Here is a 21,093-nt window from a genome sequence, read left to right as displayed (position 1 = left end):
CCCTTCACTCCACACCTTCACAATGGGCTCCACTCAACCCCAATTCAACAACGCTGCCACTACCTCTCTCCTGGAGTTGGTCAAGTCCCGTCGCACTTACTATGGCCTCAAGGGCGAGAGCCCTATCTCCGACGATGCCATTGAGAGCATTGTCCGGGACTCTGTCCTGCACGTGCCTAGCTCTTTCAATACCCAGACCTCTCGTGTCGTCCTCCTGCTGAAGGAGGAGCACAAGAAGGTGTGGGATATCGCTATCAACGCCCTGGAGGGTCTTGTTACCGCCGGTGTCGTCCCTAAGGAGCAGTTCGAGACCGCAACTAAGCCCAAGCTGGAAGCTTTCCGTGCTGCCTACGGAACTGTACGTTTGTCTCGGCGGCGACACGTCGCATCAGAAACCCGATTCCGATCAGGTAGCTAATGCCGTAAACAGGTCCTTTTCTTCGTCGACTTTGAGTCACTCGCTCCTATCAAGGAGAAGTTCGCCATCTACGCCGACAAGTTCGATCCCTTTGCTGTTGAGTCCAACGCTATGTCTCAGTACCTCGGTATGCTATCCTATCCAGCTAGAAATCATAGATATGACACTAACTCACTCTCCTCAGTCTGGGTTGCCCTTGAGTCCGAGGGTCTCGGCGCCAACCTGCAGCACTACAGCCCTCTGATCGATGAGCAGATCGCCAAGACCTGGAACATCCCTGCCTCGTGGAAGTTGGATGCCCAGCTGGTCTTCGGTACTCCTACTTCTGAGCCTGGTGAGAAGACTTTCGCCCCTATCGAGGACCGCTTCAAGGTTTTCGGCAAATAAGCGTATAGACCCGGTAGACCTGGTATAATAAATTAGCATTATGAATAAAGAGCAATGATTTCACTTATCAAACAATTGCATGGTTTCAGTAGACGGCGACTTGCACCTCCGCAAGGAGAGGATCTGCCAAAAGATGACGTTGCATTCATGCAGGGCGAACATGATCAACAAAGCTTAGTAAAGTATATCATTATACAAGATTTATCACTCGAACGGCAGCCCGAGCCTCTATACGATCAGTGCATGATGTAGGAGAGATTAGAGCATGATTGTTGAAATCTTCATCATGAAAGTGCGGTATGACATACAAATTTTGTCCAATTCAGACTACGAGACAGGTGAAAGTAGAGCTTTGACCAATTCCATCCCCTGATTTTCCGACGATCAACTGTTGTTTCGAATCTCAAGTAGCGGGAACCCCACTATAGACGTCAGACATTCCTAAACTCGATTATATTTCAAATACGTCCTGCAATGATCCGCCTGCAAGGTCCCGAATGTACTCGGTGTTGTGTGTCTTCGGCCTCGGAAATCAGATTCCGCCACGAGATTCACGAACCCGTGCATCCGATTGGACTTTAGACCGAGTCAAATTGAAAAAGAAACATCCAACTATCGAGGCAATCGATTCCTGACGATCAGAGCTGACGACGTTTGTAGAATCGCAATCCATTCTCAATCGTCATTCCACACTTTATCCCATATGGACTATCAAGTTTTGATCCACTATTTCTCGTACTTTGCAATGTTTTTTGCTCTGTCAGAAACATGTGTTGTCAAAAGTGGAATATCCCAAGTAGCTATGCATCCCTAGACCATGATACTTGACTGGGAAGGAATCGCCTTTTTGAACATAACTGTTGTTTCTCTCAAACAATATTCGAATCAGATCGTCAGTCTCATTTGACAGTACACGCAATTATCCGCAAGGGATTTTCAGATGAGATGCTGAACTCAATATTGATGTGAACTACACAAAAAAAGGGAAAAAATAAGCAAACGTCTTGAGTGGACACGCGGGAAAGGGCTTTCCACTTTTCTCACTCCACTCTTAGATCACCACACAATATTTAATCCTTTCGTCGCCACGCATGTTTTTTCTCTTCATTATATTTCCTTGGCTAAGGACTTTGCAGCATTCTTTGTCGTAAATCGTGGCTGCTATCGAAGATGCCATTTGAGCAAACGCACGCGGGCGCAGACCCTCGCGCCATCGAAAATCTAGATACAACGCCAGAGGGCCAAGATGGGGACTCAGCACCAGTTTCCAGCAGATCATCAATGTCCTATACAAGAACATATTCAACGCCAGCGACCGGGGCACAAACCCCAGATACACTGATGGGCAACACCGTCGTGGACAAACTCGCTCTTCAAAACCTCTCAATGAAAGGCATCACCCCAGGCAAAGAAGAGAGCTATGTCCTCGACACAACCATGAAAAACCGCAAGCCGTCAATCTCGGTATCCCGTCGGAACGAGCTCTCCGACGAAGAATCGGCATCTCCGACCCGCACCAAACAAGGCATTCCTCCCGAGCTCTCCAGCTTCACAGCCGAACTCATCATGATCTTCGTCTGCTCCGCAGGCCTAATGCTCTTCTCTTTTCTATTAGGCGACATGCTCGCACCACAAGAACAAATCAAAGCCGCACTCGGCATAACGAGCACCGAGCTCCCGTGGGTCGTCGGCGCCTTCAACACCGCCAACGGGCTATCGGTTATAATCTCCGGCTCGCTAACAGATCTGATGCCCCCGAAAAGCCTCATGGTCGGTGCCTTCGCCTGGCTCGGCGTCTGGAATATCATCGGCGTGTTTACCCTCCACCCATCCCGGTATATTCTTTTCTTCGTCATGCGCGCGATGCAAGGGCTCGCCATCGGCGTCCTCGTCTCGGGGAGCATGAGCATCCTCGGCCGTGTCTACACGCCGGGGATTCGCAAGAACCGCGTGTTCTCGGCTATGGCGGCGACGGCTCCGTTCGGGTTCTCGCTTGGCGCCATCCAGGGTGGAGCGCTATATCAGCATTTGCCGTGGATTTTCGGCTCAAATGCTATTATCTGTGCGCTACTTTGCGTCGCGGCTTGGTATACCATTCCGCCGCTTCGTCCTGTTGCCGATATCGCCGGCAAAGAAGCCCCGTCCATTAAGCAGTTCGATTACATTGGCGGGTTCTGCGCTGCGGGTGGTTGTGTTTGTCTTTTGTTTGGACTAACGCAGGGCCCTGTCGCTTCGTGGTCCCCGTACACTTATGTCTTGATCATTGTCAGCTTTGTTCTATTCGTTGGATTGTTTTTCGCCGAGCGCTCGGCTGTCCGTCCGCTCATCCCTAACCGACTCTGGCGGACACCAGGCTTCACGCCGTTGATGATCGCATACTTCTTGGGCTTTGGGTCTTTCTTCGGGTGCTGGCAGTTCTACGCAATTCAGTTCTGGCTGCGTATTCAGCATGCCAGCCCGATTGCTGTCGCTCTGTATCACATTCCAAATGCCCTGGTCGGTGTGTTGGCTACGGTCATCGTGGCTCGGACTCTGCACCTCGTGCCGGGGCACTACATATATACAGTGTCGATGCTGGCATTCACGCTTGGGTCGGCGTTTTTCCTCCCACAAACAGCGAACACCACTTACTGGGCGCTGTCATTCCCTGGTATTACGCTGGTCACGTTCGGGCCTGACCTTGCTTTTGCCGCGGCTTCGATCTTCATTACTAGTAATGTTGAGCGGTCCTACCAGGGAAGTGCTGGCGCTCTCCTTGTCACGAACCAGAATCTCTCCTCGGCCATCATGACGAGTGTTGCTGATGCTATCGGTACCCGTGTTGACAAGGGTGCTGATGGAGAGATCGGTCTTGCTGGACTACATGCTATTTGGTGGTTTGCACTTGCGGCGCAATTGCTTGCTGCTTTAGTGACTATTGTTTGGGTGCGAATTCCCAAGGAAGAAGAGAAAGAGCATGTCACTTGATTCAAACATTACTCGAATGCTTTAGATAGAAATAGACAAAATATGTTTCACGTTCAATTTCTCCTTTATGCCTGCTTTCCAATTCAGAGACCACATCTATGGATCATCGTGATAAGGCCCCTTAAATAGGTTACCCTGTATAATATGGCTTGCGCCATATGACTTTTAGACATTCACAAGGTCGAGTAAGATTGTGTATTCAATGACCATATCAACAGTTATTCAATCAGATAACGATCGTTTTTCGGAGCCAGAAGAAGCTCCGGCAGACTAACCCAAAATGGAAAGAAGTGGTACTGTATCGGAGGAGGTATAGGGTCTCCAAATCCTTTGCCTTACCCCTCACCTCCACTCTTTACTATAATGGGAAATCAACTTTCAGCCTACGAAGAGACACCTCACGAAATTGATCTAGGTTCCAAGGGCCGGATCAAAGGTGTGCAATATGACAACAAGGCCCGACGATACGCAGGCGTTCCGTACGCTCTCCCGCCAGTTGGCGCGCATCGCTGGAGAAAGCCTCGCGCATTGCCCGCCACGTACACGTACACCCAAGAAGATCAAAGTCCCTTTGATGCGTCCAAATTTCGTCCAATCTGCCCCCAAGGAACGTTCTCAAGTAGCGCAGAAAAGGGTCATGGCTCTGAGGCATACAGCGAAGACTGTCTGATTGTCAATATCTGGACGCCAATTGAAGAACCTAGGGAGGAGGGCAAAAAGTGGCCTGTTGTGCTCTGGCTTCATGGCGGTTGGTTCCAGCTTGGCGAGCCGCTCCAAGAACTCGGCATGGATCCAACCGAGATGATTTCCACTGGCGGTCTCAACGCAATTGTGATCGGTATAGGATATCGCCTGAATATTTTCGGTTTCCTAGGCGGCGAAGCTTTGCTTGAAGACAGCAATGGCGAAAGTGCCGGTAATTTCGGTCTTTGGGATCAACGGCTCGCCATGGAGTGGGTGCATGAACATATTGCGGCCTTCAATGGTGATATCAACAATATCACATTCGGTGGACGGAGCGCAGGTTCATATGGAGCGCATGCACAAGTGTTGCACGATTTCCGACGTGGAACACAACTCTTCCATCGATTCTACATGTATTCAAATGCAATTCCTGCACAACCTAAAGCCATTACCGACGTTAACGGCCAGTTTGACGAGCTGTGTAGTCAGTTTGAAGTTGCGGCTGATCTCTCTGGGCCGGAGAAAGTTGACGCGTTGCGAAAAGTCAGCTATCGAGATTTGATCGACGCCATATCACACCTCAAGAATCACACTTTCCGCCCTATCACCGATGGTTTGTTTATATTCCCTGGATTTACCGAATATCATCATAGTGGGGCATTCGCAGAAGAATTCAAGAAACGCAAGCTTCGAATCCTAATTGGAGAGGTACTCAATGAGGAGACTCTGTATGCCACTTACAACACTCCCGAGCCCAATCTCGACTCTTTGCGGATGCAAGTATCAAATTACTATGCACCTGAGACAACCGAACGTGTACTCAAGTCCTATCAACTACCTTCTAGCTCAGCCCCGTCTGAATGGAAGACACTGTACGGCAACATCATTGCAGATGGTCAGGTACGAGCGCCATCTAGGTGGTTGATCCACAGCCTCAGCTCTCATGGTGTTCTACTTCGCGATATCTGGCGCTACCGCATTGCGTACCGTCTGTCTTTTATCACAGACAAAATAGCTCCGCTCTCCTGGGGCGTTTCTCATGCTATGGATAAGCCGTTCTGGAAGTAAGTTTTGGGGATGAATCGATATAGAACAAATGATACCAACTCACTATTTTAGTTTCGCTATTTTACATGGACCAAATTATGCCGAAAGAGCCCTTATGCAAGATTGGATCAAAGTTTTGGTTGCTTTCGTGCACGACGACCAAGAGTATGACTTTGGCACAAAGTCAATTGATGAAATGAAAGTCGCGACACCAGAAGGAATTATCGAGATCCAAAAGGACGTCCGTTGGGACGGTCTCGTAAAGCTTGGTGAAGTCTTTGCCGATGAACATGTCTAGGGTTCCTGAGTCATCGGTGGAGCACATCCGGAAGTGGTGATAGAATCAGCTTAGGGCAATTAGTTTTATTGTTAGACAATAGACCTTCTTATAGTATGCTGGAGAATTAATTGAATAGATACATCGATACTTTTGGACCCAGACACCATGCGACTATATAGTGAGGGTAATACCAAGCTTTAGACTTGGTCACTCACTAATTCCCACTGTATCCATGGATTCCAGTCGCCTGTTTAGTAAACGTAACGGAACGAAGGGTTCTGCTTATCCGTGAGACCGGCCCATTTGGTCTCATCGATCATAGTTTCATCGATAGGACCCTCGGTCTGATCCCTACGGCGATTTTGCCATTTGTAGTAGCAAAATAGCACAACAGACACGAAGGCCGCAGCAGCCTGTGTGGCAAGAACAGCGATTTTGGCGGGATGGTATTCGGGTGCATCCCGTGCCTGGAATGTCTGCGGGCCAATGATATTTCCAACAGAGAAGGATCCAGCAACCAAAGCGCTGGCAAATGCACGTTTCGTGTGTCCAGCACAATTGGCCATGGTCCACTGGTAAAGAATTGGCAAAGTGGCTACAATTGCGTTCACCAGGTAGATACCAATCAGGACTCCAGCCTTGTTGCTTTTAGGCATGAAGGACAGCAAGGCTCCACCAATAATGCCAGGGATGGTACATAAGACATTCCATGCCCAGCGGTTGGAGGTCTTCCGGATTCCAAAACCAACGAGAAGAGTGAAGAAAATGCTCACAATGCCGGATGGTGTGTTCAAGAGTGCCGAGATGGGGCCTGAGAAATCAAATCCTGCAATCAAAGTCGACGAGTAGGTGGTCACTACGCCGCTTGAGACTGATATCTATCGATACCAGCGATGGTCAGTTGAGTTGTGGAAGGCGAAGCAAGGGATAGAATGTGCGACGTACCAAAATAGTTGTAAGGGTCAAGAGCCATAACTGGGGGTCCAAAACAGCCTCCAAGATCTGACTCAAATTCAAAGTCGTGCTCCATACGCCTGTTTGATTCTCACTAACATGCTGGAGGAGAGCAACTTTCTCGTGCTCAGATAGCCAAGTAGCTTTCATTGGTGTATCTGGGATAAAGAAAAATGTCAACCCGCCGACGACGGATGTTATCAGACCAAGAACCAGGAACATAATCCTCCAGCCCTCAATTGAGGCGTGATGTACGTGCTGGAAGCCGAAAGAAATGAGACCTCCCAGTATCTGGGCAACGCCAAGACCCATATACCATATAGTAAATCGAGGAGCTTGCTCACTGCGAGTGTAGTACTGGCTACTAATGAGCATCAGGGATGGACCAACAGTGGCTTCGAAAATTCCCAGGAAAATCCGTGCTGTCAATAAGCTACGGTAGTTTTGGGCGCCAGCCGAAGCGGCGGCAGCAATGCCCCATAGGAACACGTTTCCTCCAAGCCATTTTGCAGGCGGTGCTTTTTGCAAGCAATACACTAATTCGATCAGTTGGCATGGATGCTCATAACAGCGCGGTCGGTGAACATCGGAAAACTCACCATTGGGAACTTCTGCAATCAAGTAGGCGATGAAGAACCATGTGGCAGTATTGGAAAAGTCATTTCCTTTAAGGCTGAGGTCTTTTTTAATTCCCATGACGGCGGCATACTATAAACGATCAGTCACCTGCATTAGCGATATGAATTATACGAGCGCTGATCTCAAGATAGACTTACATTAAGCATAACCTTGTCGAGAAACTGCAAAATATAGCAACAAAACATGTAAGGCATCAAGCGTCGATCAATCTTACGGCGCAAAGCCCGCAAATCAACCTGTGGGCCGTCGGCGCCATCTGTATGGCCCTCAAGGTAAAGCACTGCATCGTCTGCGCGGTCAAGTCCGAGATGACGGGGTACTGCCTCAGCTTGCTTTTCGCCCATGATCATTCAGAAGGAAGCGAAAATAAGGTAGTAAGAAGAAAGCAAAGTACAGCGAGGGGGAAAAAGAAAAGAAAACCAAGAATGCGTCAAAATAACAGACGGAAAGTGGAAATAAGGCGGGACGAAGAATATATTAATACACATACCCTAAAGTCATTGAAACCACCATGGCCCAATCGGCGGAGCAGATAATTCAATGTACATGAGCTCGCAGACAGCCATGCAGCTAATCAAAGACGTTTTAGAGTTACACCAATAGCTTTGGCGAAAGTAACCCGGACCCAACAGAGGGGTGTGTGGAGCAAAGGTCAATATTGTACCCGGAATACGATGCCAGATTGCGAATTGAAGTGTAAAGGGGCCAGAACAAATTAGCCAATAACATTGACCCTAGTTTCAGAATAGAAACCCGACATCAGCGAAAAAGATTGTAATTTTCTGCTGGGAGTAGGAAGAACGCTAGGCCATTTTAGTGTCAAGATGCGACAGTGGTCGACTTGAGTGTCATGTCGTCTACAACTTGCTTTGGTCTTATGTTTTTCAAAGATGGGCTGGGTATACAATGCCTCCCCCGAAGCTGAGGCTTCGTCGCAGTACCGCCTCATCCTAGGGGTATGTCTGAGTCTAACTATCTTGATGGTTATAACTGTCTCTTTGCGACTGTTTGTTCGCGCTAAAGTCGGTCGATTGGCGGCAGCAGACTATGTGATGGTTATGAGCATGGTCAGTATCTACATACATTCTGAAAGAAATTGATGGCTGACTTCCAGACAGGTTTTTAGTATCATATACAGTGCACTATGCATCTCTCGTGAGTACTAGCAATTGTTCACTTGCAGGATCTTGTTCACTTGCAGGATCAAGACTTAGTTTCTTCCACAGAAAGTCGATATGGACTAGGATTGCCCCTTTTGCAACGCCCTAAGGCAGATCTTTCGACATATTCTCAAGTAAGAATATCCTGATGCTGCATTATTCTGCATAGTTCTGGAAGGCAATTCTAGAAGCAGAGATAGCTGACACGAGAACAAAACAGTTGAATTATGCGGGACGTCCATTTTATCAGATCGGCATCGGAGGATTTAAAGCTTCGCTGTGCCTGAGCTATCTGCGATTGATCTCCGGCACTTCCAAAACCCTATATCGGATTGTCATCTGGGTTGTGATCGTCTTGTCTACTTTGGGTCACATCGCTGGGGCTCTTGTCTTGATTTTCAATTGTACACCGGTAAGGCACCCGTCGACTGAACACCCTGAGCAGAAGCTGACAATCTTGTCATTGCATTAGGTTCAACGCGGATGGAACCGCCAACTCGAGGGAACGTGTCTCCCGGTCGGGCCAACATTTTACGGTCTTGCAATCTTCACCATTATCTGCGATGTGACCATCATCATACTGCCAATCCCCCTGCTCCTCAGTCTGAACATCAAGCCGATACAGAAAGCTGGTGTAGTGTGCCTGTTCCTCCTTGGTCTTTTCACCACTATTTGTTCCATATTGCGGCTCACGCAGATTCATCGTGTGGCATTCGGGGACGGAAATTCGACGATGCTTGTTTTATGGGGAACCATCGAGTTTAACGTGGGGGTGAGTGGCCGAAAGATTAACGTGTGCGACACAATTGCTGACTTTTCTAGAATATTGTGACTTGTGCTCCCTATCTGGCGCCGTTGCTGAAGGGATATGTGCGAGGCCTTGGCACGAGCAGCGGCAAGAACAAGAGATATTACACTGATGGTCGAAGCAAAAGTTATGCATTAGACAATTGGTCAAAAGATCACCGTTCGCAGTTGCAGTCCACTGCTTCCGGCCCAGTACAGCCGAGACGAACACCAAGCGAGGAGCTCATTTTGGGTACTCGAGAGCCGGATCATGGGGGCATCGAGATGACAGTGGAGTACAGTGTGTCCTTGGAAGGGAAGCCGACCAAGCAGAGTACCTTATGATTCTGCCAAAGTCAATTCAGCGCATGTACGAAGACTCAACTAGATTTCGGGCGGGCTAGTCAGCACGCATGGCAAAAATTAATAATTGCTTTTTCTGTTTCCCTCGCTTCTATCCCTTGCCGCGTGTGTGGCATTTTCGTGAAAATCAGATATCAGAACTTTGGCGCTGGGCGCTGCTACTAACTAAAATATATGATAATCTTTTGGAATCCGGCGCCGAGACCGCACATTTTTGCACAATGAAATCCTTCTTAAAGACTTTGTGTTCCAGGCGGGACGTTGCCTCTACCAGCACACCCTTGGGTGGACGGAGATCCACCGGATCATCCCGAACGGGTAGAGTGGAGAGTGGTGACCCGCCCTATATAGTTTGCGCAGGAAGAGGGGGCCTGAGACATTTATTAATCATTCATGGAGGGACTGGCAAAAATTGTTTGCTTCCATCAATTTGTTGACCGGACTTGTTCCCGGGGTTTGCCCGAAAGCAGAACATTGCGAGTCAATTAGATTAGTTCAACTAAAGCTAAACAGTTAGTTCCAATTTAAATGGCCTTTCGACTTCCGAAAGGCGTAAATGCGAACGGCACAGTCGGACTATCAAATCTTAATTTTCTTTCGTTTGGTCCCCGTAGGCTCCACGTTGAAATTGTGGAAATTTTAGGCTCCACCGAAAGCTTTCGCAGACTTTTCAATTGAAGTGTGTGGCATGATGCATGTGCAACTGGGTGAGACCAGCTGAGACAGGGGTGCGCGACATAGATTAACGAGATCAAATCGGACACAAAGTACTACGAAGTAGACCTCCACATTATACGTTATACCTTGCTCACCATGTCTGATCAACCAATTTTGATAATCGGTGCCGGCATCAGCGGCCTTGTGTTTGCCCAGTACCTGCTAAGCCATGATATTCCTTTCGAGATCTTCGATCGAGACCCCGCAAGCGACGCACGGAGCGGTGGATGGGGTTTGACATTGCATTGGTCACTTCCTGCTCTGCGCGAGCTACTACCGAGGAACATCGTCGATCGTTTCCCCGAAACCTTCGTCAATAAAGAAGCATCAGCTCGAGGTGATACCGGTCGCTTTCAATTTTTCGACTTAAAGTCAGGAGCTGCCTTGTACGACTCACCTGCCGTTGAACGTATTCGAGTCAGCCGGGCTCGCTTACGAGAGTTACTGGCTACCGGCGTCAATGTACAAGTAAGTCGTAAAGTCCTAAGTTAGCAACACAAGCCATTATCGGCATTTTGATGGTCTACATCTCATGGTAGGAGCTGATGGCAATCATTTAGTGGGGTAAAAGCCTGCATAACGTCTCGTCTTCCGGCGATACGATCACCGCACACTTCCAAGATGGCACCTCTGCTACTGGCAAGCTACTTGTCGCATGTGATGGCTCAAGATCGCGAACGCGTGAAATACTCTATCCAGATACACAGATGAATAAATTGCCAGTACAGCTGCTGGGTGCATCAACACTGTATACTGCGGAGGAGCTGGGTGGCGCCCAATCCATCGACCCCTTCATTTTCCAAGGCTCTCATCCGGAATCGAACGTCTTTCTATTCTTCAGCTGTACGTTAAATTAACACCTTGCGGTTTCTCCGCCATGCTAATCGTTGAACAGTCCTCGATACCCCAAACAATTTTGAGGACAGCAGCAAAGACCGTTATAACTGCCAGGTTATCATCTCTTGGGCAGACTCAAAGGGAATCCCGGTCCCCAATAATAACGCTGAACGTATTGCGTTAATGAAGAATATGACAGAGAATTGGTCGGAGCCTTTCCGCTCCCTAGTCCAGAAACTCCCTGATGATGTGGAAGTGCGCTCGATTCGTATCGAAGATTGGATGTTCAGCCTAGGAAGGGCTCATGCGCACCCCCGGGCGGTGCTAGTTGGAGATTCGGCACATACCATGACCATGTGTAAGTGAGCCAAAATTTTTGGCTCTTAGGAATTGACAAAAAGGCGCGGTACTGATTTCAACTAGTCCGCGGAGAAGGCGCAAATAACGCGATTGTGGATGTCCTTGATCTTGTGAAGCGTCTCAATATAACAGATACAAGGTATGGAAACGTGATGTTTTCAATTAGTTGCATCATGATTGCACCATACTGACTGTAAGACTTGGCAAAAACAGCTCTTTCGATTCTATCGATTTAGTATCCTCCATCGCCGCCTATGAGAACGATGTCTTCGCACGTGCCGAGCCCAGTTTCCTCAAGTCTCGACAGGCATGCTTAGATGCCCACGACTTTTCAAAGATTGAAGGAAGCCCACTGGTTGGGTCAAGGGACCGTGTATGAGTGCCAATGAGATGATCAATGACACGGATGTTGCGTGAACGGTTACCGTTCAGTATGCATTGAAACTAGCCTTGTATGTGGACATCTATACGTCAACGATGATTAAATGAATTCTCCACAAAGTGGCCAAGGCAACAAGGTAACCATATTGAGTATAGAAAGCCTGCCAACAAATTTCAGCGTAAATCACCGTGAAGCCAGTTTCCAAATTGGTGGATACAGCAGCGTTTGCTCACCCATCATCTTCATGATAATTCATCATTACAAATTCATATCACTTTTTCTCCACTTCTAGTGTAGCCTCATCGCAAAATGACTAAGGTACCTGGGTAGGCGAGTTGCAGACTGTGGATACTGTGCTATATATATATGTGGGTCATCGAGCGGCTCGCGCAAATAACAATGGAAATGCGAGTCAATTGTGGTCTCAAAAATCATAACTATTGACTTCAATTTCACAGATCCTCTAAATTTATTCCAAATAAAATAAGTATACACCCTAACTGCTATAAATTGTAGTTACTGAAATTGTACTACATAACTAGATTATCTTGGGGATCACAAACGTGTTATCGGCGCCAAGCCTCGGACAAACTGCGGCTTCCGGACATCCCACAACCCTCGACTCTCTTGACACCGTGGGGAACCCTTGAAACGTTAACACATCAAATCAATGATCATCTGGCTTCATCAAAGCTGATGGGAAATGAGTGGCCCTTCAGACAAAGGAAGCTCGTTCCGTGTGTCGCAGCGTCAGCCTCAAGCGTGCCGAGGTAAGTGCCGAGGCTGTTCCTCCTTACAGGTAAACCAAGAAGCTGACCTAATGCAGAGTGCACAAAGCGGAAGCGTAAATGTGACAAGCAAGATCCCTGTTCGAGATGTAAACGACTCAACTTGAAGTGCTCAATAGAAGTCGTGCATCTCAGGCGCAACACTGTGCAACACGGCCCGGAGATCGAGTTTCTGAATACACTATTGGTCGATCTGGAGTCATCTCCATCAGATCAAACCACCCATGTTGTTCAAAAAATCAGAAACCGAGTATTCCGGCTGGAGACTGGCCAAGATCCCAGAGAACCGGATGTATCCACCACCACCACGGCGGAGCAAGAAATAAGCTCGGCCGAGGATCGCGCCCTCGGGAAAGCGTTTCCCGGGACTACTGAAAATACTCTACACCAGGTTGACTCATCACTTCTCACAGCTATCGAGCATCTTGCTTGGGGTCGAAACTCTGCTGGATGCTTCCCACACAGGACATGTGCATGTCAGTATCGCAAAGATGGCCTGCAATTATTATCCGCGACCAGCCTGCTCCATTCTGATTCTTTCGGTCTGAAAAATACACCTATTTTCCCTCAAACTGCCGATGCTCAAAAGCTCATTAAATTCCACATACGCCATTTAGCATGGCATCACAACTGCATACACAGCCCGACGTTCTTAGAACAGTGCGAATTGTTTTGGGAATGTGGGAAATTCGACGACCCTTTGTGGCAAGCTCTTTATCTTTCTATCTTGAGCTCAACCATCAGTTCAATACAAGATAGCGCGAAGGCAAGAGAGCTTGTCGATGTCGACCTTCATGCGGTACAGTCTGCTCAACAACTTTTCTCTGCTATGGTCCAAACTCTTTATAGTTCGAATTTCCTCAGCAACCTATCTCTATATTCTGTACAAGCAATTGTTATCTCAACCGAAGTCGCTCACAATCTTGGACTGAGTCAGTTGAATGCGACTCTGTTCAACGCCGCGGTGCGTATTGCGGAGTGTCTGGGGATTCACAAAATTCAGGGTCACTCTTCAAAACCTGTTCGAAACAAAGAAGAATGGGAAGAAAAAGTGGAACGAGAAGTGGGAAAGAGGGTTTGGTGTCAAATGATCATCCAGGACCACTTCGCGATCCCTTTCACCGACTCATACAGTATCTCCCCCATGCACTTCTCGACCGGCCGCCCCATGAACGCTGATGACTATGATTTGATGGATATGCCAATAACCTCCCCTACTATCAGCACTTACATCCGCGTCTTGGTCAACCTGGCAGAGTTGATGCCCGGCTTAGTTGATGGGTTTGGCCCAATGAAAGCGAGGAAGCCCCCGCGGCAGCAATACGAACATATCCTGCACGTCGATCAGAAAATGAGAGCCGTGGTGAAGAACATACCATCATTCCTGCTCCGCCCAGATAAACAGAAAGAAGAACAAATCTTATGGCTTGGAATTGCTCGACGAAGTCTCGCAATTACTGCAGCAGAGAAAATCATCATGATCCATCGACCGTTCCTCTTCCGCTCTTTCCACGACCAGACATACAGCTATACAAGACGTACATGTGTTGCAGCTGCTATGACCATCTTGCGAGAACATGAGGTAATTGTGAGAGAAGAAGACGTTTCAATATGGACACATACCGCCTTCGCAATTACGGCTGCCGTTATAATGTGCTTTGAAGTGAATGCCACTGCAGAGGACCAGGTGAATATCGCTCAAAGCTACAGGGATGCCATCCACGCGGCTCGCACCCGGCTTGCTGCTCGGAATAACGATGTCCTTGCTCAGCGAGGCGTTGCTTTGATTGATGCAATCTTTACTGCGGAGATCTCTATGGGAACTTCAGGCCAGCGTCGGAAAGTGATGGATTTCGGTCAAATCCTGGCCAAATTTTCGAGCTTCACGCGATTGCACCTGGGTCCTGATACACCAGAGAGCTCTGTTGGCAGGTTCTCTGATATGGACACTCAAGATGTTATTGGTGCTCACTTTGAGCAGATGCAGCCTGCTTGGGATACTGCGGAAGACATCGACTTCGACGCTTGGTTCAATGGGACATTCCATTCTTTACAAGATCCTCTGCCATTTTGAAGAACACGAGAATTCAAATTTCGAACTCAAGTTCCTGTTTGATTGCTTAGACCCTATCGAGCTAGTTGCATATTCTGTTCTATCATGGTCTCACATAACCAGTGTCATTGACGCCCTCATATTCCCGGAACGGTTTCGGCGCAGTGATACTTGTCATCGTGCACTGCCACAGCAATCTCCTCTTATCCTCTTCCTCCTTGTACTTGGCCAGCTGACCCGTGATGCTGTGCATGACTCCACGATTATGGAAAATGACCACGTCACCCTCTTGCCATCGATGGGCATAGATGTTTTCGGCGGCATATATCTTCTTCTGCATGTTGTATACCACCTCCCTCACTTTTTCGACATCATCCACGATCTTGACCTCGCCTGTCGCTGGGTTCCGTGTGGTGAGCTTATACACACAGCAGCCGTGTACTTGTAAGAAGGGCCTGTCGGGGTTGAGTGGGTTTCGCCAGACCATCTGGTAAAGCATCGTCAGCCAAACATCTCTCTGGTGTCTTATTTCAATTGGCAAATTTGCTCACCGGGTGCTCTGCAACTTTGTCCCACGCCCATTCCGACAGCTTCTCCACCGGTACCTCCCGCCCAAACGTCGGGATAGTGAGGCCGTCTTCTGACGCCTTGCATTGCCGAATGTACTCGTACGCTTGAGGCGCGTACGTGACCGTGGTATTAAGAGCAAATTCTTGTTCCTCTGGGGTCAGCAGAGCAAAAGCACGAGCGCCGGAAAAGACTGTATGCAGTTAGCATTTGAAATTAAGTCTTGTTGGATTATCTCATGACACTCACAGGCTGTGGCACCAGCACCGACAACCTTTTCCTTTCCATCCGGAAACTTGATCTTCTGGTCGGGTAAATTGGGACTGCGAATTGAGTGGAGGATCGTCACTTCACCCGGCAGCCGCTCATAAAATGGAGTATCCATATGCCACCGGTATGGGCGGGTATAACCATCAACCAACTCCTCCTGCTTCAAAGGCGTCTCGTGGAACAACGTGTGATCCTGCTCAGACGGTCAGACAGCTATAACAACATTCGCCAGACGGAAAAGACAAACCAAATGCACAACCTCCAACTTCTCCAGACCTTCATAATTTTCGAATGTACCCGACCCAATGATACCAACCTGGGGAGCCCCTGGGATTCTGCCAGCTTTGTACGCCGACAGGATGTTCTTCGGGTCGCTGACGGCTTTCTCACCAGCGGAATGAATATCAGACGCGTTGGGGTCGAAAACCTTGGCGAGCTTTGGCAGGACAGTTGCATCTATCCCTTTTTGTTTTCTGATTACCACCACTTGGTTTTCAAAAAGAGCTTTTCGAAGGTTCTCCTTGTCGTTCTCGGTCAGGTGGTCAAGGTCCAACAAACCCATTCCGGGCGGCAGGTGGATTTCCGCGCCAATGGCGGAACTTTGTCGAATCTCATTAGGGAGAAGATCAAACGTTAGACTTGTTGACTCGGGCATTTCTTCTATTATAACAAAGTTTGCGATCTGGAATGTTGGGGTTATTGTTGTCTCTCGACACATCGCTTCCTTTAAGTAGACGTTCGAAGTGTACGGAGCGGATGAGTTCCCATATTTGCACCGCCATTCCTGATATTCAGATTTCCGTTGGATCCTTGCATCACTGTGCTCTTGACTAATGAGAAGTGCTGTATTATCGTGCAGGTTGACGTTGAACTACGAGTGCTATCTTCAGGAGCGGGCCAGTTGCGAAGACTCACCCGCACTGCTTTTATTGGTCCGACGAGGGACTGCAAATGTACAACCAGACGGTATAAAGAGCATAGAGTCGCTCATCAACTCATCCATACAATTCATTATTCTTGGAGTCTCGACTTTCCTTCTTCGCAATGGCTACCATGACCCTTTCCTGTAAGCCTCTCACCAAATCCAATGAGTCTCAAGTGGACTTTGGAGCAGAAGTCACGGGCTTTGACGTTGAGACAATGACTGGTAAGTTCGACTCTACCCAATAATACTAGATATAGGCGTTGATCTATCTCAAGATGAGGATTTTGATTTCCTTCGCCGAACTTTGTATGAAAATCAAGTTGTCGTTCTCAAAAACCAAGGAAAACTCTCTCCTCATGCGCAGTACGAACTCACTCGACGCTTCGACCCCTCCGCTGGTGTTTATAGCCATGGAAAATCGATCGACAAACGCAGTGTGCTACATGCCGACCTGACTACCATTCCGAGCCAACCTCAGGTGCAGGTTATTGGTAGCGGGCTGGTCAAGGAGTATGAGGGTCTCAAAAACATTCGCTTGAACCACCCCCACCACAAAAATTCCACAAGAATCCCATCTCGCCCGAAGAAAATCATGATTACACGCATTTCTATCGCTGGCACATCGACTCGGCAATGTACAACCTCGATCCGCCACTGGTCACCACACTTTTGGCTGTCAAAGTTCCACAAGGCCGCCGCCAGATATGCCGTTACGACGATGGCACAGACGCCACTCTCGACGTGCCTCTTGGAACGACGGCATTCTTCAGCGGATATCGTCTGTACGATATGCTGTCAGACGAAGAACAACATTTCGTGCGCACCAGCAAAGCCGAATATGCACCCCATCCTTACATCTGGATGAGCAAAGCCAAGTCCCGTTCCAACGGACTGGGAATTGTGTCAGAAGGATTGGAACTTGATGAGAAAGACCTCCCCCCTTCGAGGCCGATAAGATCAAGATATATCCCATGGCCTGGAAGAATCCTGTCACTGGAAAGTTTGCCATGATGGTCTACCCGACCTGTATTCGCAGAATTCACCTGGAAAATGGACAGGTACTTGATAATCTTGCGGAGATTCGAGATCGGCTTTACAAGTTGCAGCGAAGAGCTATTGACCCTTGCTACCTGTACACCCATGATTGGCAGGAAGGGGACCTGGTGTTGTTCAATAACCATGGCGTGATGCATTCAATTGTTGGGTCATTTGCGGAGGATGAAGTGCGGGTGTTCAGACAGTGTAATATGGCTGCCAGCCGGCCGCCCTTGGGACCGGAGGATGTCATTGCCAGTGCATGAAGGTTGATGATATAAAAATGATGCGCCGGGGGTCTCAAATTGTTATTACCAAATATGTCTACGGGTTCTAGATGAAATAGACCAACCCATTCAGGTTCGTCACAGGAAAATGCAGCATTTAGTTCTCATCCCATTCATTCTCGCATCTTCCAATCCTAGCTGTAAGCAATGAGAAAATCCAAGAGATCTAATCAATATTGATCGGCGGTTGCTGTTCTGGCCAATCATATTCAAGTATGAGGTTCAAATAAAATGCTTATCTAATCGCGATCCAGGGATTCGAAAAGGTTCAAGTCTCTGTTTCGACGTACAGCTTACGATTTTGCCAGACGATTGATGAGAAGGGGAAAATAGAACTGTTGTAGTTTGCATGATATGGAAAAGAAGACAAACTCCCATGAAATCTCAAATTTGAGTCGAAACGCCCGGGAAACGTCCGCGGGGTTCAACCGGGCGCCAAGACCAAGTATGTCTTTTAGGGTCAAGATTAATGGGCGCAGCAGAATGCAAAATCTGTTCTCGATTCGAGGCTTATTCCGATTCTTGGCTCAGGGGGACGGAATATCTCCGGATGAGGAGCAAAGCTTCGGTAGTTTCTGGGTGTGAAATGAGCTTATATGGGCCTGCAAACGCGCAATTGATGCGGTGATGTCGTGATAGATCCACTCCCTTGATTCAAGCCACCCAACGTTTCTAGGTACGTCACGCCGGCCAATAACATCCATTTGGAGTGTATTGATCGATCCAGTAAAATCACATATCCTGCCAGTCCATGTGTCTATCATTGCTTAGAGTTTCGCTTCAGTTCCTGTCAGAACGTAGTACTCGGTAATACTGCGGCCATACTCGCATATAGCTTAACATGTACTTTATATTCCCACCTATTCCATAGAACCTTCCTTCTTAGACTAGTGGGGCCGTTTTGTTGTGCAATGCTCCACTGGACCGTGCCGAATGTGTACAAGATCAGATTTAATAAATCTCTGTTCTTCTCTCTTCTCCGTTTTGTCGAGAAATTTCCAGTTAAACCATGGCTTCACAAAAGGAAGCAGAGGCGACCTTATCATCTTCCATCTCGTCAACAAATTCGGCGGCAGCAGATGAAAATTATGAGTTTTATAAACAGCATCAAGGTCTTGAATATACGCCAGAAGAAGCCAAAAAGGTGTTGCGAAAGATTGATATAGTGCTCATACCGCTGCTGTTTCTTATTTACATGCTCCAAGTGAGATTGCTAGGAAATTTCCTTTGTGAACGATTGGTGTGCTGACTGTCTGCAGTATCTGGACAAGAACAGTATCAACTTTGCGTCCGTTTACGGCCTAAAGGATGGAACACACCTGAAGGGTCAACAATATTCATGGCTGAGTGAGTGCACATTCTTCAAGGCTTGTAAGCAATATTGACTAATCTGAACTGATCAGGTTCTATCTTCTATTTCGGATACCTCATTGCGCAATGGCCTGCTGGACTAGCATTGCAAAAGCTCCCCGTGGGTAAAGTGATGTCAGCTACCACATTGGGTAAGGATTGAAGGCCACAAGTCATAGATACAAAGATGCTAACGAAAATAGTATGGGGTGGCCTTCTCATGACAACACCCGCGTGCCATAACTTTGCCGGAATTGCGATCAACCGCTTCCTACTAGGTGTAGTTGAGGCGATCGTCACTCCCGGATTCGTTCTCATGATGAGTATGTGGTACACATCGGAAGAACAACCTTTACGTCTAGAAGCTTGGTACTGCACCAACGGTATTGCGACAATGTTTGGAGGGTGAGTAAAGAATGAAGCCTCAATCCATGATCTGTAAGCCGAGCTAACCGAACACAGTTTAATCGGATATGCCGTTGGACACATCACGACCGGTCTACCACGATGGATGTACGTTTTCCTCATCTTTGGAGCCTTTTCAATTGCAGTGGGAATTGCTGCTGCGATTTTGCTCCCCGATTTACCATCAACAGCCAAGTTCCTCACCGAACGTGAGCGAGCAATCGCAGTTGAGCGTGTCGCTATCAATCGGCAGGGTGTCAAAAGTAGCCAATTCAAGTGGTATCAAGTCAAACAAGCGGCAGTGGATCCCAAAACATGGCTTTTGTTCATTATGGCCATTGGCGCGCAGGTTCCCAACTCCGCATTGACCAGCGTATGTCTTCAGATACCCTGTTTAATGCTCTTAGGAGTTGACAAATTTTAAAAACAGTTCACCTCCATCATCGTTGGAACTTTTGGATTTGATACACTTGGAACCCAGTACCTCCAAATCCCTGGCGGCGCGGTTCAATTCATTACTCTGCTTCTTGGTGGTTGGATAGCAACCAAATTCGACGGCAAATTCCACTCTCGATTTGCATGCATGATCTTTGCCTGCGCCGTCTGTATCATAGGAGCAAGTCTTCTAGTCGGACTCCCCGATGACAACAAATGGGGGCGCCTTGTCGCACTCTGGCTGTGCTACTTCCAAGGACTGGGATTCAGCATGACTTTGATCATTGTCAGCTCCAACATTGCAGGATACACCAAGAAGCAGGTAACGGGTGCCCTCTTATTCACCGGCTATTGTGTTGGAAACATCATCGGACCGCAAACCTTCAAGGATAGCGAGGCCCCTGGATATCACAGTGCTTATATTGCGTATGTATCCGTTCTAGAAATTTTCACTGGGGTTTGATTAACTGGTCATTTCTATAGCATGCTTGTTGGCTACATAGTCAAACTGCTCTGCATAGTCGCCTTATACATCTATATGTTCCTTGAGAACAAGCGCCGTGACCGCCAAGCCATCGATGGTCAAGAAGTCGAATCGGAAGGCGTTGAGAACGGGATGCTGGTAAGGTCTACTGTGCATTAAACCTGAAAAATCGCTAATTTCTGTTTTCCAGGACAAAACGGAGATCGAAAACAAGGGCTTCAGATATGTTCTTTAATAGGTCACGTTCTTAAAATAGATTTGCATACTACTGCGGCATTTTCTGAGGAGTCTACGATTGTACATCATGAAGATATCTACACATATAGTAAGTAAAATTGAGAAGAAACGCGAGGTAGATTCAACGAACGGACTTCAATTTCAATTTCAAAGCTGCATTCCCAAGACTTTTTTTGTCTTTTAATCTTTTCATAGTGAATGATAAAATGAGCAATGGATTACTTTTGGGCAAACGCAAACGGATGTTCAATTTCAAATCAAACACAAAGAAGGGCC

The 21,093-nt window shown here is 47.7% G+C and overlaps 10 protein-coding genes across 10 annotated transcripts; 8 read left to right on the top strand and 2 right to left on the bottom strand.

Moving 5' to 3' along the window:
- Nucleotides 1-22: 22 nt before the first annotated feature.
- Nucleotides 23-805, top strand: N7529_001449 (Nitroreductase family protein; the record flags this gene model as incomplete). Its single annotated transcript, XM_057236980.1, has 3 exons — nt 23-358; nt 431-545; nt 603-805. 3 exons carry the CDS (start codon nt 23-25, stop codon nt 803-805), a joined length of 654 nt encoding a protein of 217 aa, XP_057101667.1.
- A 1,170-nt stretch (nt 806-1,975) lies between these two features.
- N7529_001448 (Major facilitator superfamily domain general substrate transporter) lies at nt 1,976-3,772 on the top strand (the record flags this gene model as incomplete). The annotated part of the gene is made up of 1 exon (XM_057236979.1): nt 1,976-3,772. One exon carries the CDS (start codon nt 1,976-1,978, stop codon nt 3,770-3,772), a length of 1,797 nt encoding a protein of 598 aa, XP_057101666.1.
- A 363-nt stretch (nt 3,773-4,135) lies between these two features.
- N7529_001447 (uncharacterized protein) lies at nt 4,136-5,801 on the top strand (the record flags this gene model as incomplete). Its single annotated transcript, XM_057236978.1, has 2 exons — nt 4,136-5,520; nt 5,576-5,801. The coding sequence occupies 2 exons, from the start codon at nt 4,136-4,138 to the stop codon at nt 5,799-5,801; spliced, it is 1,611 nt and encodes a 536-aa protein (XP_057101665.1).
- Nucleotides 5,802-6,034: 233 nt separating this feature from the next.
- Nucleotides 6,035-7,720, bottom strand: N7529_001446 (putative MFS transporter; the record flags this gene model as incomplete). Its single annotated transcript, XM_057236977.1, has 4 exons — nt 6,035-6,661; nt 6,729-7,273; nt 7,337-7,445; nt 7,514-7,720. 4 exons carry the CDS (start codon nt 7,718-7,720, stop codon nt 6,035-6,037), a joined length of 1,488 nt encoding a protein of 495 aa, XP_057101664.1.
- Nucleotides 7,721-8,266: 546 nt separating this feature from the next.
- N7529_001445 (uncharacterized protein) lies at nt 8,267-9,667 on the top strand (the record flags this gene model as incomplete). Its single annotated transcript, XM_057236976.1, has 5 exons — nt 8,267-8,447; nt 8,603-8,670; nt 8,706-8,948; nt 9,009-9,308; nt 9,359-9,667. 5 exons carry the CDS (start codon nt 8,267-8,269, stop codon nt 9,665-9,667), a joined length of 1,101 nt encoding a protein of 366 aa, XP_057101663.1.
- Nucleotides 9,668-10,498: 831 nt separating this feature from the next.
- Nucleotides 10,499-11,978, top strand: N7529_001444 (FAD-dependent oxidoreductase; the record flags this gene model as incomplete). Its single annotated transcript, XM_057236975.1, has 5 exons — nt 10,499-10,870; nt 10,963-11,245; nt 11,298-11,597; nt 11,663-11,738; nt 11,813-11,978. The coding sequence occupies 5 exons, from the start codon at nt 10,499-10,501 to the stop codon at nt 11,976-11,978; spliced, it is 1,197 nt and encodes a 398-aa protein (XP_057101662.1).
- Nucleotides 11,979-12,684: 706 nt separating this feature from the next.
- N7529_001443 (uncharacterized protein) lies at nt 12,685-14,843 on the top strand (the record flags this gene model as incomplete). The annotated part of the gene is made up of 2 exons (XM_057236974.1): nt 12,685-12,751; nt 12,808-14,843. The coding sequence occupies 2 exons, from the start codon at nt 12,685-12,687 to the stop codon at nt 14,841-14,843; spliced, it is 2,103 nt and encodes a 700-aa protein (XP_057101661.1).
- An 82-nt stretch (nt 14,844-14,925) lies between these two features.
- On the bottom strand, nt 14,926-16,314 carry N7529_001442 (uncharacterized protein; the record flags this gene model as incomplete). The annotated part of the gene is made up of 4 exons (XM_057236973.1): nt 14,926-15,309; nt 15,374-15,582; nt 15,639-15,852; nt 15,907-16,314. The coding sequence occupies 4 exons, from the start codon at nt 16,312-16,314 to the stop codon at nt 14,926-14,928; spliced, it is 1,215 nt and encodes a 404-aa protein (XP_057101660.1).
- A 389-nt stretch (nt 16,315-16,703) lies between these two features.
- On the top strand, nt 16,704-17,885 carry N7529_001441 (TauD/TfdA dioxygenase family protein; the record flags this gene model as incomplete). Its single annotated transcript, XM_057236972.1, has 4 exons — nt 16,704-16,806; nt 16,860-17,086; nt 17,152-17,484; nt 17,532-17,885. 4 exons carry the CDS (start codon nt 16,704-16,706, stop codon nt 17,883-17,885), a joined length of 1,017 nt encoding a protein of 338 aa, XP_057101659.1.
- Nucleotides 17,886-18,915: 1,030 nt separating this feature from the next.
- N7529_001440 (uncharacterized protein) lies at nt 18,916-20,815 on the top strand (the record flags this gene model as incomplete). Its single annotated transcript, XM_057236971.1, has 8 exons — nt 18,916-19,110; nt 19,166-19,253; nt 19,310-19,408; nt 19,460-19,661; nt 19,719-20,034; nt 20,092-20,522; nt 20,580-20,718; nt 20,771-20,815. The coding sequence occupies 8 exons, from the start codon at nt 18,916-18,918 to the stop codon at nt 20,813-20,815; spliced, it is 1,515 nt and encodes a 504-aa protein (XP_057101658.1).
- Between the last annotated feature and the right edge of the window lie 278 nt (nt 20,816-21,093).

This window comes from Penicillium soppii (genome assembly GCF_028829465.1).
Source record: "Penicillium soppii strain IBT 18220 chromosome Unknown utg000002l, whole genome shotgun sequence".
NCBI classification, from domain to species: Eukaryota; Fungi; Ascomycota; class Eurotiomycetes; order Eurotiales; family Aspergillaceae; genus Penicillium; species Penicillium soppii.
Note: the sequence above shows the minus strand (reverse complement) of the source record. Positions and strands in the feature narration are given on the sequence as shown.